Source organism: Zootoca vivipara, chromosome 10 (assembly GCF_965207765.1).
Source record: "Zootoca vivipara chromosome 10, rZooViv2.hap1.1, whole genome shotgun sequence".
In the NCBI taxonomy this organism is placed as follows: Eukaryota; Metazoa; Chordata; class Lepidosauria; order Squamata; family Lacertidae; genus Zootoca; species Zootoca vivipara.
This window is the reverse complement of record NC_142593.1, coordinates 59,796,305-59,813,660: the sequence shown is the minus strand read 5'-3', so window position 1 is coordinate 59,813,660 and position 17,356 is coordinate 59,796,305. Positions and strand designations below refer to the sequence as shown.

Sequence of the window (17,356 nt, the reverse complement as noted above, 5' to 3'; positions counted from 1 at the left end):
GATGGGTGGGGTATAAATAATGAATTATTATTATTATTATTATTATTATTATTATTATTATTATCATCATCATCATCCACTGGGCTTGGTGGGGGGCGTAGAGGAAAGGTAATTCAACTGGAGGAAACACAATTCAGGTTTTCCCTGGACTTGACTATTGCTAAAGAGTGGGAAAGGGGAATGCCGCATGGCACAAGCAGAAGGGAGCGAGCCCTCGGTTCCATCTAGTGGTGCTAATTATTGTGCAAAAGTGCATGCTTAATTTATTCTGGAAGACAAAAATTCCACGATGCATAATTTGGATAATTTTTGGCGTAGGAAACCCCTGTTTGTTTGCAGCTCACAACAGAAATTGCTTTGACTAGCGAGAAGCGTCCAGCTCACATAACTTTCTTTGCAATGCCCGTATCTATTTTATGCGATGTTGTCACTGCATGGTCCTCTGTGGAGAATCATTCCAAAGGACTCCCGTTGCAGTGTGTGCGCATGCATCTGTGTGTAGAATCGGACCGTGATATCGAAAGCCTCTCTCCATACTCACAAAACGTCAATGAGTTAACCTGGTCCTGATTTTCACCTCCTGCAACATGGGAGATAACGGCCCTTCCCCGTCATGGAAGAGTGAGATAAAAAGATTGCGAGCTGCACAGATTCAGCAGAACCAAAAGCCAGATGAGGTCTGTAACGAGAATATATTAGCATTAAAAAAAAATCTGTGAAGAAAGAGCTTTTAAGATAAACTGATTAAGTCAAAGTCACCTTGAGGGCTAGAGACCAGGTCGTTCCAAGGCCTTTCCCTGGTCCCAAGGCAGCTTAAGAATTCAAAACAAAATAAGGCGCTTCGTCCAAAGGGACAGAGTAGTTCTTAAGAAGAATGGGTGTTTTTTCAAAGAGCTCCCCTTTGTAGCTGCGCCATTTGCCAGCTGGGATGTAAATGTCTCGCTCTTGCTTGCCCATCTCCAAGACGGGAGCCACCATCAGGGTGTCCCCAATGAGGAACTGGGAATCGATCTTGTGTGCAGCCTCATCGTGGGGAGAAATCCACCAGATGGGCCGGACGATGGGGTCCCCAGTGTTGGTGATTTCCCCGGCCAGCTCCAGCAAGAGGGGGGCAACCAAAGACTCGTGGAGCCTGGTGAACTTCAGGGCGATGTCGATGACCTCTCTGTCGTAAAGCCACGGAGGCATGGAGAACTGCATGGAAGGCATGAAGGCCGACAGCTCCAGCCATCGGATGTAGAGCTCCCGATCTGGGATGTCGACAGCACCCTCCGTTTTGTTAGGGAGAAAATTCCCACCAATCATATCGGGCAGTACAAAAGGGTATCCGAGGAGGCCAATGGTCAGCACCGTGGGTATCAAGGACTTCAGCCCAAGTTCATACCCACAAATTGAGTCCCGGTCAATGATACGAACAAAACAAGAGATGTGCTGGGATCGGTAGCCGACTCGGACTTCTGCAAGCTCATGAAATGGAATGGCCATTTCTGCATAATGCCGGGACCAAATGCTGGGATCTGCCAAGGTATGGAAAGTATGGAATTGTTTGGGAAGGTAGCATGTCTCACCGGCATCAAACTTGAAGGATGAGATGCTGTACTTAGTGCGGAGTTGCCTCAGGTGTCTCTGGAACCATTTTTTAGCCGAAGGGTTGGTGAAATCCAATATGGCACCCACACCGTTCCACCACACAACCATGGCAGGGAGTGTCCCTTTTGGTTCCGTGACAAAAAGCTTCTTCTCTATTCCCACCTCAAAGTTTGGGGAACTTCTATGTACAAAAGGGTGTATCCAGATGGTGACGTTGAAGCCATCTTTCTTAAGCTTTTCAAACATATCTGTCGCCTGAGGGAACTTCGAAGCGTCAAAGTCAAAGTCACCATAATTCTGTGTGTACATGTCATCAATTTCAAGGTGGCTGTATTTGAAACCGTGCTTTTTAATCATCTGTGCAAACCCCAGAACTTTCTCTTGGTTAATCTCCTTCTTGTACATGGCCCACGTTGACCAGATTGGAAACTGAAACATCCTTTCTGAAGGTACCTTCAAAGGTTTCCTGAAATGGACCTGGGCCATGTACCGGTGGACAGAGGTCATGTCTGAACCTATGCAGACATGGTAACTCAACTGTGGGAAGGGCTCATTCAACGGCTCATATGGAGAATCTTTATACCTGGCTTGGAAGATGAGGGACCTTTCCGAAGCGTTGAACCCAAGGTGGAAGGGCACAGAGTCGTTGATCTTGATGGCGGCTGCTTTGGAGGACAGCCAGTACCTCTCCAAGATGCCCCCAAAGCTGTTCCTGAAAGAATAGACATCACTAGTCACAAATGGTGCAGGTTCTTGGCTTCCAGGTAGCCTGATTGGCCATTGCTGTTTGCTCATCTCGTAGCCTCCATACCAGTGGGCGTTCCCCCAGAACATTTTATGTTCCACCGCAGAGTCTGCCTCAAACTCTTCCCAGCGGATGATGTAGCACGTCACCGCCTCGTTGGGTTTGACAGTCTGGATGATGAAACTGAACATCCCCCTCTCTGTACCGGTACAGCTTAAAAATCCCCCTTCCTTAGAACAAGACTCCAGGTCAAGGACACCTGATTGGAAGGCCATTCTGAAGACCACTTCTCCATCCCGGTTTTCAATGGCGAAGCCTTCCTGCCACAGCTCCACCTGCTTCATCTTCACCCTCTCTGCCTTCATAGGAGGAACCATGTAGGAATGCCAGCCCACGGCCACAGCTATGATGAGTCCTGTTGCCAGTAGCGCAGCTCTTCCAAGATAACTCTGCTGGGATGTCTGAGACACCAGAGAGGAATGAAGGATTGGTTTTGTCCCGGAGCCATTTTCCCTCTGACACTTCTTTCCTTTTCCTTGGCGACGGAACAGCTGAGCTTCCATAATATCACAGATCTAATAGCGGCGGCCAGTGGTTGCTTGGGTTGCTCGACCTTATGGTGGCGAGTGTTCTTCTCAGCTTTATGAAGACTGCGCTTAAAAACAGCTCTGCCCTCTCTCTCCTTCTCTCCCTTGCTGTATCCAGGAATGCAGATCACTACCCTTCAGAATGCAGTGACAGAATGCATCTCAGCCAGGCTAATAAATGAGCCTAATAAATTAATCCTGGTTACCGGGAACAACACTTCTCTGCTGCTGCTGCAACCCCTGCTGGAGCCAGCATCCTGCTGCTTTTTTTTGGACTCTCGATGAGGCGATCAGCTGACCAAGGAAGGTTATTACGCAAGCAAATCTCCCTGCGCAGTGAGAGATGGCACAACTCCCTGCGAAGCCTCAGCCAGGTTTTTCTTTCTGGATGGGGAGAGGGAGCAAAGAAAGTGCTTCGGAATGAGAGGCCCCAGGAGAAGGAAACCAGCAATGCAAAGACATACAACTGTGTGCAAAGGCCCCCAAGAGCAGGCTGCCGTTCTCTCCCAAGGCAGGAGAGTCCTCTGGCGGCCACATCTCATACCTTGCTAGTTGCCCTTGAGATGTCTTAGCTTCGCCGCTCCCTCCGCTGGCAATAATTTTCTCTGCGGCAGTTCAACTTTATGAATGACTCTAAACTTTATGATCGCCCTTTCTTTTCTCTCGTATTGGGTTTCTTGTGTGATCTTTGATGGCTCTCTAGTTGTATTACTAGATGTATGCCTTAACACACTGAAACGTTATATTTTGTGATAAATGAAGAGGAGCTAACAGAGAGAAGAGTAAGGGGCTGGCATGAGAGCCAGGTCAGAGTGCATCTTCTCAGGGTGGGAGACTGAGGAAGAGGAAGCTCTCCCAGGTGGAAGGTGGGAAGATTCAACTCTGTATGGGTGAAGATTAAGAGAAAGTGCTGACTGAGTGCGACATAGATATATTTATAATTTTGTGTTTTATGAGGATCATATGAGGATTGTTATATGGAAAGCCCAGCCAGATGGGTGGGGTAATAATAATAATAATAATAATAATAATAATAATAATAATAATAATAATAAGTATTATTAATGTATTTTCCTTTTTCCTTTTTCTGATTTTTAAAAAAATTCTCTTTATTTTAGTTTCAATTTTATGATATATTACGTTGAAAACCTTTAATAAAATTGATTAAAAGATCCTTGGAGATTTTTAATCAGAGGTTGGATGGCCATCTGTCATGGATGCTTTTAGTTGAGATTCCTGCATTGCAGGGGGTTGGACTAGGTGACCCTCAGAGCCCCTTCCAACTAATCCAGTCTGTTACTCTATGATAAAATGCCCTATTGCCCTAGCACAACAAATCCACTTCTTTATTTTTTTAAAAAAACGAGCTTTTGAAGCCCCTAGGTTGAGCATTCACCATAATGAGACTTCAACCTGATTTGTTTGCACAGTGGTTACATGCCTTCCTGTTAGTCATTTGTGCCTTTTACATTTCTCAATGTGTTACCGTGTCAATTTTCAAGCTGCAAAAAGTCTGGTAAACGCCCCACAAGCAAATCAGGGTGAATGCAGAAAGAATGTTCGCTGACCTGAAAACAAAGAAGAATGAATGCTAAATAAAGACCAGATATAATCTAACCTCCATGTATACTTTGTGCAAGCAAATTGAGATGAATGCTCAATTAATAGGTTGGCTGTAGGGGCCCTTGGATAACAGCCAGAGCACAAAGTGTACCACCCGGTCACAAAAGTTTCTGAAGTTCTCTGGCTGCAATTGAACTTGACTCCTGAAGGTGGCAACGGAGGAAAAGCGATTTAGATCAAGCAAGTGAAGGCTGCATGAAGGCACCAACGTGAGAACAAGAGAGGAAACTCTTGATGTACAAGATTAAAGTTTATTAAGCTCCATGCATTTCAATCTAAATTTTCTGCACGGGCAATATAAGACTGAAACCCTCTTGTGTTCTGCAAATTCTGTGTTGCAAAGTAGGTTCTGACTTGACAGTTGGAGCAGCCGGGTGGAAATCCATCTCCTACTGCAGGATTTTCCTGAAACTCTTGGAATAGTCTGCTAATGCTGCTTTAGAGTTGTGCGTTTAAATATATTGGGCTGGATCCAGGGAATGGCTTGGAATTTGGCCCCATATAAATCAGTGCGGAAAAGTCAAGTCTCGTTGATTTCAATGAGAATCGAGCACTGGAGGGGAGGAGGGCCACTTACTAGGGAGATTTTGATGAAATCAGATAAAGGTTGGCGGTTGAAACCATATGATGAGATAAAAGAGGTTCTGACTGGATGGCTGCAGTACCACCAAGTTAATGATGTTTTAACAAATGATTAAAAAAAATAGGTTTTGAAGATAAAAGGTCCAAATTTCAAATAGAATTGTTGGAAGCCAGAGTGAAATTGTTATCAAAAATGTACAATTTGTTGTTAGAATGGTATACGAAAGATGAATTGACAAAAGAGGTGATGATAAAATGGGCAAGAGATTTTGGGCATAATAGATTTGGAAGGATATGATAATGTATTTGGATGGCATGCGTATTTATGGTATGACAAGGTCAAAAGTCATAAAGGATTAAAAAATCATGTAATTAGGAAATCATTGTTAAATGTTTGGAATAAGTATAAAGATTTATTAGAAATGATTTATAATGAATTGAAAAAGGTGTTGAAAAACACGTTCATTAAGAAACCAGAATCCTTTCTATTGGGCATGGTGGGAAAAGAACTGCCAATGAAAGATGTGAATTTGTTTTTATATGCCACAACTGCAGCTAGAATATTGTTAGCAAAGTACTGGAAGACACCGAAGATACCTACTATAGAGGAATGGCAAATGAAAATGTTGGACTATATGGAACTTGCTGATCTGACCGGAAGACTACGCGACTGGGGAGAGGGGAAGACGGAAGAAGAATGGAAGAAATTTAGAATCTATTATAAAAAATATTGTAGAATTGATATGTGAAGAGAAATATAAGCAATTGTGTATGCTGCAGGTTAAGAATTAAGGGAATGATATTTAAAATTCAGATTAGAATTTTATAATGGATGGTAAAACGTAAGGAAAAATGTGATAATTGGAATTAAGGATAGTAAATATGAGTAGAACCTGCGAAGAATGATATCCAATGAACCGTTAGAAAGGGGGCTCGGGGAAGTCCATGATTGAAGTGGAAAATGAGATATTATATTAGATTTATCTGTTATTTTGATTCTTAATGCTTTTTTCTTTTTCTTTCTTTTTCGCGTTGATATGAATGTTTGACTATGGTATGTATGTATAGACATTATTGCTGGTTCTTTTTCTCTATATAAAAAAATCTTTTTTTAAAAAAAAGAGATTTTGGCCATAATATTGAATATGATGCATGGTTGAAATTGTGGAATCAAACGTTGAAATTTACTGCATGTACCGCCTTGAAAGAAAATGTAATGAAGATGATGTACAGATGGTATTTAACACCAGTAAAATTCGACAAGATGTATAGAATGAGTAGCAGAATATGCTGGAAATGTAAAGATAAAGAGGGTGAATTTTATCATATGTGGTGGACATACGAAAAAGTAAAAAGATTTTGGGAAATGATATATAATGAACTGAAAAAGATTTTTAAATATACTTTCCCAAAAAAACCCGGAGGCTTTTCTATTAGGACTCATAGGAGAGGAGATTGCAAAGGGAGATCAAAAATTATTTATGTATGCTACAACCGCGGCTAGGACTTTATTATTCCCAAAATGGAAAGTACAGGAGTTACCGACGATTGAGGAGTGGCAGACGAAAATGATTGACTATGCAAAGTTAGCTAAGTTGACCTGCGGGATCCGAAACCAGGGAGAGACAAGGTTCAAAAAGGAATGGAGTAAATTTGTGGACTATATGGGAAGAACTGTAGAAGTCTGAAGACACTTGCAGGAGTGAAATAAATCCTACGAATTGACTTTAAGTAGGTGGACCAAAAGGAACTGTGAGATAAGAGTGGGAAAGAAAACCGAATGATGGGAGGGAGGAAAGTCAACGCTCGGCAGAGCAAGAGAAGTAAAATAGTTGAATAGATGATAAAATGGATAGATTACTTATAGCTCAGAACTGGAAAGGAGGGAAAATACCATCAATCTATGAATGGCAGGAAAAATTGGTAGAGCTCATGAATTTGGCCAAAATGACCGCAGCAATTAGAAACATCCCTAAACAAAAATATATGATTGAATGGAAATGCGTAGAGGATTATTTTAAAAAAGAAAATTTTAACATTGATTTGGTGATTTGTTTAAATTGAAAGGAAAGCAGGAAATCTTATTAATTATAATGACATAATTAGTGAAATAAAGAGTGAGAATTAAATTGAAGCAAGAATGGAGGGGAAAAAAGGGAAGCGATGCATGAATAGTAGGAAGTATTTTCTTTTGTATTTTATGTAAATATTTAAGTCTTATTTTTTTGTTCTCTTATCATAATTTGTATAATTTGCATTGTCTATTAGTTTATTTAAGTCTTATTTGAAATTTGAAATTATGGTTTGAGTTATGGTGTGGATTAAGTTATGTTAATCTTTTTATTGTTTTGTTAATTTGTTTGTTGCTTTTTTGTTAATTTGCTTATTGTCTACTTTGTTTTATTTTGTATTGTTTATAGAATTGAAATAAAGATTTTCTTTTAATAATAATAATAATAATAATAATGAATAGATGATAAAATGGGAAAATTTTGTTTGTTGTTGTGTTTGTTGTTTATTGTTTTGTTGTTGTTGAATGTTGTTTATTTGGAAAAGTTAATAAAAATTATCTTTAAAAAAGAGAGAGAGAATCGAGCACAAGGGAGTTTCGGTGCAATCCTGCGCATATCTACTCACAGGTAAAACCCGCTGTGCCAAAGCATGGAAGTCCTTAATAACTGTACACTATAGGATAGGACTGCAGTCTTGGTCTGAAGGCAGCCTGCTGAATTTATAACAAAAGGAAGCACTCCATAGGAACAGCCTGCTGAATCAGGCCAATGGCCCAACTACCGGTAGTTCAGCATCTTGGGCAGAAAGTGGGACAGGATGAACTTTTGCCCTGATCCAGAAAGGCTAACCTTTTCTTTTATCATTTATATCCAGTTTAATTTTTCCCCTTCTTTTATTCGATAGTTTTTTGAGAGGGGAGGTCCTCCCTTGCTTTTTAAATCTGCTCTGTGACCCCACTGTGTTTTTAGAAACCTAGACAGTGGCACCTTGATTCTCAAATGCCTTGTTCTCATACACCGAAAACCCGGAAGAAAGTGTTCCAGTTTTCAAACGTTTTTCAGAAGCTGAACGTCTGAAGTGACTGTCGGCTATTGTTTCTGGGGCGCCTGCACCAATCAGAAGCTGCGTCCTTGTTTTTGAACATTTTGGAAGCCAAACAGATTTCCGGAAGGGATTAAGTTTGGTGCTTTTGCTTTCACTATTTATTTTGCGTTTTTGTTTTAGAGCTTTTTCGGTTAATTTCTTTTTGTGACTGTGTGGAATCCAGTTTAGCTACTGATTGATTGATTGTGTGACTGTGGAAATGGATAAAAGCCCCCATCCAAACAATGACTATTATCACTGCAGGTAAGAATTTTTTTTAAAAAAAATCTTTATCATCTACAATACCATCTTATTGATTTTATAGTACAGGGCATTGATTATTGCTTTCATTTTATGGATCAATGGTCCCGTTAGATAGTAAAATTCATGTTAGATTGCTGTTTTAGGGGTTGTTTTTAGAAGTCTGGAGCAGATTAATCTATTTAGATTTTAATCTACTTTCTATGGGAAAGCATGCCTTGGTTTTGGAACGCTTTGGTTTTGGAATGGACTTCCGGAACGGATTTAATTTGAGAACCAAGCCACCACTGTGCAAATTAATGTGAGAAGGATGGTTTTTTCCCCCTTTGCCCTTCAAACTTCAGGGGTTATCTGCCCTTCTTGCTGGGATTTTCCTACAAAAGAGAGAAGGAACGCCGGTTGAAGAAAATGACGCGGCTCAGGGGCGTCGCTAGCCGCTTTGACAACCGGGGCGTCAAACGCGGAAGCACCCCCCGAGGGCGGGGCGCCTCTCCGCAGCGTCATTATGTCACGACACATTCGTCATGACGTCATGACACACAGGAGTGACGCCCCTCACTGCCCCGCCCCTCGACTCTGCCCAGGGAGAACGTGCACCGCAGCAGGGAGAGCGCGTGTTGGCCAAGGGAGCAAGCCGCTTGCGGTGCGCCGAGCGGATTTTTTGCCGGGATACTGGAGGCTCGGCTTGGGAGTCATGTGGTAGGGGCCCCAAGTGGCAACCCCCCAGTGTAACCCGGGTCAGACCGCCCCCATTGCAATGCCCCTGACGCTGCGTCCTGCCCCCCACCCCCGGCAAAGGACTTCTTCGCAAGTGATTGTGGCTCCCACTGAATTTTGAGGAAACTATTCAGAGACATTTGGGTGGTTCCCAATAAAAGCTGCAGGGGGGGGGGGAATGGTCTGGAGAAGTTTGAGGAGCATAAAAACATCTTCCTCGATAAAGGATGTTTCCAGACCCGGGGGGGGGGGGGGCTGAATACTTGCTGGAAGCAGGTTGCTAAGATATTGCAAATGGGTTGTTGGCCACACAGTTGTTGTTTTTTTAATTTACTGGATCTCTGCTGGAAAGGGTAAATCTGGATTAAATGAGGGTGGTAAAAATACATTATTGATGACAATTATGGTATGTGAAAGCTAAAAGAAAAAACAACAACCCCAAAACTTACATGCTTGGGTAGGGCAGATCTCATGATAATGGCCTCTTTCGTAGCACCCAGAGTTTCCTCCTGGAAACCCCCCTTGCGTCTTCATGAGGCCACAGTACTGATCTAGTTTACACAATTCACTACCAGAATATTAATATAAAAAGTTTATAAAGGGAAACAACGTCTTTCATTCTGCAGCAAAAAGAACACGATACAAGGATCGATACAAGGATGCTGAGGAATAAAGCAAAGGATCTCTCAAAAGTCTTGCTTTCTGCATTGGGGAAGAGTTTCTCAGTATATTTCCTATTTTTATACTGCTGCAGCTAGCAGGATATATTTGCTTTGAGGTTTAATGCAAGCTCCTGTTGTTCGGTCCCAGCTCCTGCCCACCTAGCAGTTTGAAGCACATCAAAGTGCAAGTAGATAAATAGGTACCGCTACGGTGGGAAGGTAAACAGCGTTTCTGTGAAACAAAATAACAAAATTCCTTCCAACAGCACCTTAGAGACCAACTAAGTTTTTTATTTTGGTATGAGCTTTCGTGTGCATGCACACTTCTTCATATACACTGGAATAGAAGTCCCCAGAAGCTTATATATAAAGGGAGGGGAGAGGGTATCACTCAGAAGGGTGGTGGAAATGGATGATTGACTGACTGATAGCTGTTGACGACTGCAAATGACTGCAAATGATATTTTCAGGGAAAAGTAAGCGGCGTTTCTGTGTGCTGCTCTGGTTCACCATAAGTGGCTTAGTCATGCTGGCCACATGACCCGGAAGCTGTCTGCGGACAAACACCGGCTCCCTCAGCCAATAATGCGAGATGAGCACCGCAACCCCAGAGTCGTCCGTGACTGGACCTAATGGTCAGGGGTCCCTTTACCTAATTTGCAACGGAACGTGGAAAGTGTGTACATATTTGTGCTATGCTCTTCCCCTGCACTATGGCCCTTTCCTTTAAAAACGAGCTAAGATTCTAGTCCTCATTGCTCTGAATACAGGGCTGATTCCAATAGGAACATGGGGAAGAAGCTGCCACATACAGAGCCATCTTGCTCAGTATTGTCTACATTGACCCTGCCACCAGGGAATGATCCCGGGACCTTCTGCAGCAAAGCAGGTGCTCTCTACCACTGAGTGATGGCGCTAAGGACCAGCCTGGATGGGCCCCGGCATACGTGTTATGGATTCAGTGGTCTGTGTTTGCCTGACCTTGTGTATGGAGCTCCTTTGTTCTGATTCGATACAGGATGTCCAATCACAGGACATTTCAGGATTTGGGCTGTGACGGTTACCTATGTATAGTGCTGGAGGGGAAATAGTTAACTGGGTGACCCAATCAGAACCCACGGGGGTGGAGTCAGAAGGACTATAACAACCAGCCCTGTGGGGTAGTACAGTAGAAGAGAGGGGGGAGAGCTGAGAGTAGAGAGTAGAGGTTGGGGCAGATAGAGAGTCTGTGGGTTGGCTAAGTCAGTGTGGAGATACCAGGGGAGTTCGTAACAGTTAAATGCTAGGAAGGTATAGGCCGGTATAGGAAACAATTGTTTATGTTGACTGAAGACTTTTATTGCAACCGCACGCTTGTTAAACTGTAACTTAATAAACATCATTTTGTGTTCCAATTTAACCCCGACTGGTTAGAGACTGGTTGGTGGCAGCGGACGAACTCAGTGGTGACACAGGGATCAATAGACGGTGAAACGTCCAGAGACCCTGTATGATCGCCATTGGCCCTTGAACTCGTGAGTCGTGATTCGCACCTTGGAAGTTTAGACAGCCAATCACGTTGGGAGTGGGAGTGGCCCAGGCCTCCAGAAATGTATATAAGCAGTCGCCTTGCCCGTTTTCCAAGTTATGTAGTTCAATAAAGTTTCTTGCTGTTATCACTGTGTCTTGCCTCGTGGGAACCCACCTACACGTCGATACGGGCAGCTTCGTAAGTTCTCGTGCAAACGCTACAGACTTTCTAAGTGTGAAAACAGGATCTGCAGCAAAAGGGAACATCGTAATCTGGGAGCCAGGGACCTCCTCTTCTCCTTTGTGGGCTGAAGTGGATGCTTTGGCTCCCCTCCAGAATAAATTCGATTAAATAGCCAAATCCTGATAGCAGAATTGAACCAAAAGGACAAGGAAATACCGATATGAAACTTAAGTGTGAATTTAAATGGGTGTATATAACTTACACAGGATATGATTGGAAGAACGCTGCTCTTTTTTTTCTTTTTTATATACATAGTTTCTTTTTATATATATATATATTTCCTTTCCTACCTTATCTTTGCTCTTGTTTTATTCTTTTTACTTTTCTATTCTTGACTTTTCTTTTTTCTCAAATGTGGAATTCTTTATATGTAACAGAGAAATGTTCCAACTTCCTTTATGTTTTTGTAAATCTGTATGGCTTTTAACAATTGAAATAAATAAAAAGTATTTTAAAGAGAAATCTCTGCAGGGGCGTCACTAGCTTTCTGGCTGGCGGGGGCAGCAAATCAGAAGGCACCCCGCCTTTTTACCAAGTAAAAAGGCTTCTGGTTTTTTAATAAATGTGTTTTTCAACACCTTTTTTAATTCATTATAAATCTTTTCCCAGAAGTCTTTTACTTTGGGGCACATGCACCACATATGGTAAAAGGTTCCTTCCACATCTTTACATTTCCAGCATTTGTTATCATGTGTATGATAGATTTTTGCTATCTTAACCGGAGTTAAATACCATCTGTACATCATTTTCATCGTATTTTCTCTCAATGAATTACATGCTGTAAATACCTTTTTCCCACAACCTCTCCCAATCCTCCAACATAATGTTGTGCCCCATGTCCTTAGCCTAATCAATCATTACAGATTTCACCAGTTCATTTTTCGTATGCCACGCAAGCAAAAAATCATACATCCTGGAAAGATTTTTTGGTTTTGGCTTCAATTTGTATTTCTCCAATTGAAAACCTATTTTCTTGTCCATTTTATACACTTCATTGATCTGGTAGTACTGAAACCAATAATCTACGTTGTCTTTCGACTGTTCATACGATTTTAACTTAAATTGGTCTCCTTCTTTCAATAGAATCTATAATCATATTGTACTACTTTGGCTCTGTGTTTAATAAAATATTGAATTCTTACATTGCGAAAAATGAAGATTATGGTGAAAAGTGAAAAACATGAATTGCAAAAAAACTAGAGCTTACAGAACAAAACCGACTTCAGATATGAAATCAGCATTGAAAGAACACATAAGAACAGTTGAAAAATCTCATGCAACAGAAAATGAAAAAAAAATGTTCCCCAGTGAGTCATATTGCACTGTCCGAGGGGTTAAGATTTGAAGACAGCTGGGTTTATTCTGGAGTGCATATTCTGAATAATTGTTGCTACAGATTATTTTCAGATGGAGATTGGAGCTTCCTATTCATCTACAGTGGTCCCTCGACTTACGAACTTAATCCGTTCCGAATGTGACTTAATTAAAATCTACTGGGATAAAATCTATAATGAAATCAAAAAAATATTTAAGATAACATTCAAGAAAAAACCCGAAATATTCCTCTTGGGCATTCTACCCGACAATTTCAAAAAGGAAACCAGAACACTTATGATGTACAGCTTGACTGCCGCTAGAATACTGATTGCAAGGAAATGGAAAGACGAACTGCCTCCTACGTTTGTAGAGTGGCAAGCCCTGTTGATTGAATATCTACAGTTAGCAAAACTAACGGGCTGGGTGCGGGACACAGGCTACCCAAAAGTATCAAAAGAATGGATAATTTTTAAGGAGTATCTAAAAATACATAATAACATTTTATTGGCAGAACTAGAACGATATCTGTAAAGTACAAAAAACAAAATAAAATAAAAAAAGAGGAAATAAGGAAAAGAATAAAAGAATTAAGTCAACATAAACAAACCTGTGAGAAACAAGAATAAAAGGAACCAGATATAATGGAAAGTGTTGGAAGTATCGTTTATTAGCGGAGTTGAAATATGTTTTGAGACATGATTTTGGTATGTACGATTTCGGCTTTGTTTGTTTAGTACCGTATATTTTGTTTGTATCGATGAAGATTCGTTTAAATCTTTGAAATAAAGGTGTTTTTAAAAAAAAGAAAAAGAAAAGTTTGTAAGTCAAAAAAAGCAGTTTCCCATAGGAATGCATTGGGGGGGGGGCGGAATTCAGAAAAATTCGTAAGTTGAGGAAACCGCATCTAAAACCGCCAATGGTTTCCGTTCGGATGTCGGAAAATTAGAAAGCGTGCGGACACTTTTTCCGTACGTTAAGTCGAAACCTTCGGATGTCAAGTGGTTCGTAAGTCGAGGGACCACTGTACTTTCTGTATGTTTTATATCAGGATTCCTTGTTGAATTAAGAAGAACACACACTGGAAGAGGTCAGTTGGAGGTGGGAGGGACCTGCAAGGAACACAGGGAAGGATCTCTCAGGGTGGGAGAAGGGGAGAAGAGGGGGGCACCCAGGGGAGAGCTGAGGGAGCCTGCCTTTCTATGGGTTGATGAAGTATATGATATATATGATACAAATGTGATAAAGGGTATTTTATTCTTTCCCGCCTTTCTTTTTTCTATAGAACTGTGTTTTATAAGGGTTGTTTAGTATTTTTTGTTTTATTGTGTTTCTTTTTGGGTTTCCCCTCTGTATTCTGTGAGTATTCTGTATTCTGATAGGGTTTCTCCCCTGTATGAATTCTTTGATGGGAAGTGAGATTGCCCTTCTGACTGAAGCTCTTTCCACATTCTAAGCACTGATAGGGTTTCACCCCTGTATGAACTCTTTGATGGGAAGTGAGTTTGGAGCTATTAATGAAGCTCTTTCCACATTCGAAGCACTGATAGGGTTTCTGACCTGTATGAATTCTGTGGTGCAAAGTGAGAGCATAACTGTGACTGAAGCTCTTTCCACATTCCAAGCACTGATAGCGTTTCTGACCTGTATGAGTTATTTGATGGAATTCAGATTGCCCTTCTGACAGAAGCTCTTTCCACATTCCAAGCACTGATAGGGTTTCTCCCCTGTATGAATTCTGTGATGCAAAGTGAGAGCATTACTGTGAGTGAAGCTCTTCCCACATTCCAAGCACTGATAGGGTTTCGTCCCTGTATGAACTCTTTGATGGGAAGTGAGTTTGGAGCTCCGACTGAAGCTCTTTCCACATTCCATACACTGATAGGGTTTCTCTCCTGTATGAGTTCTTTGATGGGAATTCAGATTGCCCTTCTGACAGAAGCTCTTTCCACATTCCAAGCACTGATAGGGTTTCTCCCCTGTATGAATTCTGTGATGCAAAGTGAGAGCATTACTGTGAGTGAAGCTCTTCCCACATTCCAAGCACTGATAGGGTTTCTCCCCTGTATGAGTTCTTTGATGGGAAGTAAGCTGGGTTCTCCAACTGAAGCTCTTTCCACATTCCAAGCACAGATAGGGTTTCTCCCCTGTATGAATTCTGTGATGCAAAGTGAGAGTATTACTGTGACTGAAGCTCTTTCCACATTCCAAGCACTGATAGAGTTTATGACCTGTATGAGTTCTTTGATGGGAAATGAGATTGCCCTTCTGACTGAAGCTCTTTCCACATTCCAAGCACTGATAGGGTTTCGTCCCTGTATGAACTCTTTGATGGGAAGTGAGTTTGGAGCTCTGACTGAAGCTCTTTCCACATTCCATACACTGATAGGGTTTCTCCCCTGTATGAGTTCTTTGATGGGAAGTGAGGTTGGAGCTCTGACTGAAGCTCTTCCCACACTCCAAGCACTGATAGGGTTTCTCCCCTGTATGAGTTCTTTGATGGGAAGTAAGCTGGGTTCTCCAACTGAAGCTCTTTCCACATTCCAAGCACAGATAGGGTTTCTCCCCTGTATGAATTCTGTGATGCAAAGTGAGAGTATTACTGTGACTGAAGCTCTTTCCACATTCCATACACTGATAGGGTTTCTCCCCTGTATGAGTTCTTTGATGGGAAGTGAGATGGGTGCTTTGACTGAAGCTCTTCCCACACACCAAGCACTGATAGGGTTTCTCCCCTGTATGAATTCTTTGATGGTAAGTGAGACTGCCCTTTTGACTGAAGCTCTTTCCACATTCTCTGCACTGATATGGTTTCTCCCTACTTTTTGTTCTTTTGTGTGATGTGAGGCTATCCCTCTGAACGAAGCTCTTTCTTTGATGGGAGGTGGACTGGGAGCTCTGACGGGTGTTCTCTGCACACTCTGAATATTTATTTGACTTCTCCACTATGTGGATTCTGTTGTGGTCCCCCTTGTTCTTCCCTTCCAATTCACCACCAGCTGCAATGAAGAGATAAGCCAATTAGAGCCTCAGGAAGAAATGGAGCTCCAGATTATTGATCAAAGTTAATGAATGCTTGTGATAGAGAAGGCATATCCAACAGGTAGATCGTGATCTACCAGTAGATCACTGGACGTCTGTGGTAGATCGCAGTAGATCTCCCCCCATACAGTGGTACCTTGGATTAAGAACTTAATTCGTTCCAGAGGTCCGTTCTTAACCTGAAACTGCCACCACCGCGCGATTTCTGTTCTCATCCTGAAGCAAAGTTCTTAACCTGTGGTACTATTTCTGGGTTAGTGGAGTCTGTAACCTGAAGCGTCTGTAACCCGGGGTACCACTGTACCTCTCCGGCTCCATCCATCCTTGTCCCCATCTCCACTCCCCTGGAACTCACCAGATCTCTTGGAGGTCCCTGGGAGGGAGCGCTCAGAGGTTGAGAGGAGGGATGCAGGAGACAACCTGACCAGGTCAACCTTCCATCTTCCCCCTTCCGCCCTCGCTAGCTTTGCAGGATCAGGCTCTTTCATCCTTCCTGAGGAGTCAAGGAGCCAAAACAAGCTGCAGGGTCCTGGGAGAGAGGAAGAAGCAAAATAAGACTCAGAGGCCCTGCAGGGTTTCTCCTGCCCTAGATATTCTCCTGCCCCTGGAGAAGCACAAATGGGGCAGCCCCTTCCCAACAGAAGCCCCACTGGTAAACCTCTCCAGTGGTTTCAGTGGTGACCTGAGAGTAGATCCCATTGAACTCAGTGGGGCTTATGGGCAGAACTTGGTGCCAAAACCAGTCACCATCCTGTCCCCCAGCCTGAAAACTGCAACCCCAGAGCATGGGCAGAAAATAGATGATCGGCTATTACATGTAGGTGCCCCCATGCTAGGTGCTTTGTATGGAGAGCCCTGTTGACGCTCTTTGAGCTCTCTCATTGCAAGCCAGGCAGATGTTATGGCCATATTTGCCTCTGTCAGGGGGTTCCATGGGGACCAAATCTGTATGTGGAAGCAGAGGAGCTGGTGATGCCACAGTTTTTAAATATCATGAGACGAATACACCACTCCTCCTTAGATATTGTCTGTGTTTATACACCATCTTTCCAAGTCTCCAGCCGCGAAATGTGGCCCCCACTCTGGCATGGAAGCCATCAAAGTATAGATCTTTCCCATGTCCTAAATCTGTTGTGTTCTTAAGAACACCAGGCATGCAGACCCTTTAGAAACTTCAGAAGGGAGCTTTATGCTCCTCTTGTGACAAGATTCCCAAAGGCTTAGGGTAGCTTGATAGAACTAGCCTCTTTTGATTAAGCACCAATTTCCATTTCTTGTTTATCAAAGCCCACAGACTCTCTGCTAGATTTCTTCTACCGGTAGAAGGTTTGACAAGTACCTACCGTGTTTCCCCTTTTTTAATACGTAGTCATAAAGTAAGCCA

At 42.3% G+C, this 17,356-nt stretch overlaps 2 protein-coding genes across 2 annotated transcripts in view; both read right to left on the bottom strand.

The window, feature by feature from the left end:
- Positions 1–240: 240 nt before the first annotated feature.
- On the bottom strand, positions 241–3,260 carry LOC118077352 (alpha-galactosidase MYORG-like). The gene is made up of 2 exons (XM_035100971.3): positions 760–3,260; positions 241–679 (listed from the first exon to the last, which is right to left on the bottom strand). Exon 1 carries the CDS (start codon positions 2,896–2,898, stop codon positions 814–816), a length of 2,085 nt encoding a protein of 694 aa, XP_034956862.3. The 5' UTR covers positions 2,899–3,260; the 3' UTR covers positions 241–679; positions 760–813.
- A 10,317-nt stretch (positions 3,261–13,577) lies between these two features.
- The window catches only part of LOC132592816 (uncharacterized), a 38,042-nt gene continuing 34,263 nt past the window's right edge, over positions 13,578–17,356 (bottom strand). The window contains 1 exon segment of the mRNA XM_088652756.1: positions 13,578–15,749. Coding sequence (XP_088508882.1) covers positions 14,584–15,749 — 1,166 coding nt within the window. The 3' untranslated portion in view covers positions 13,578–14,583.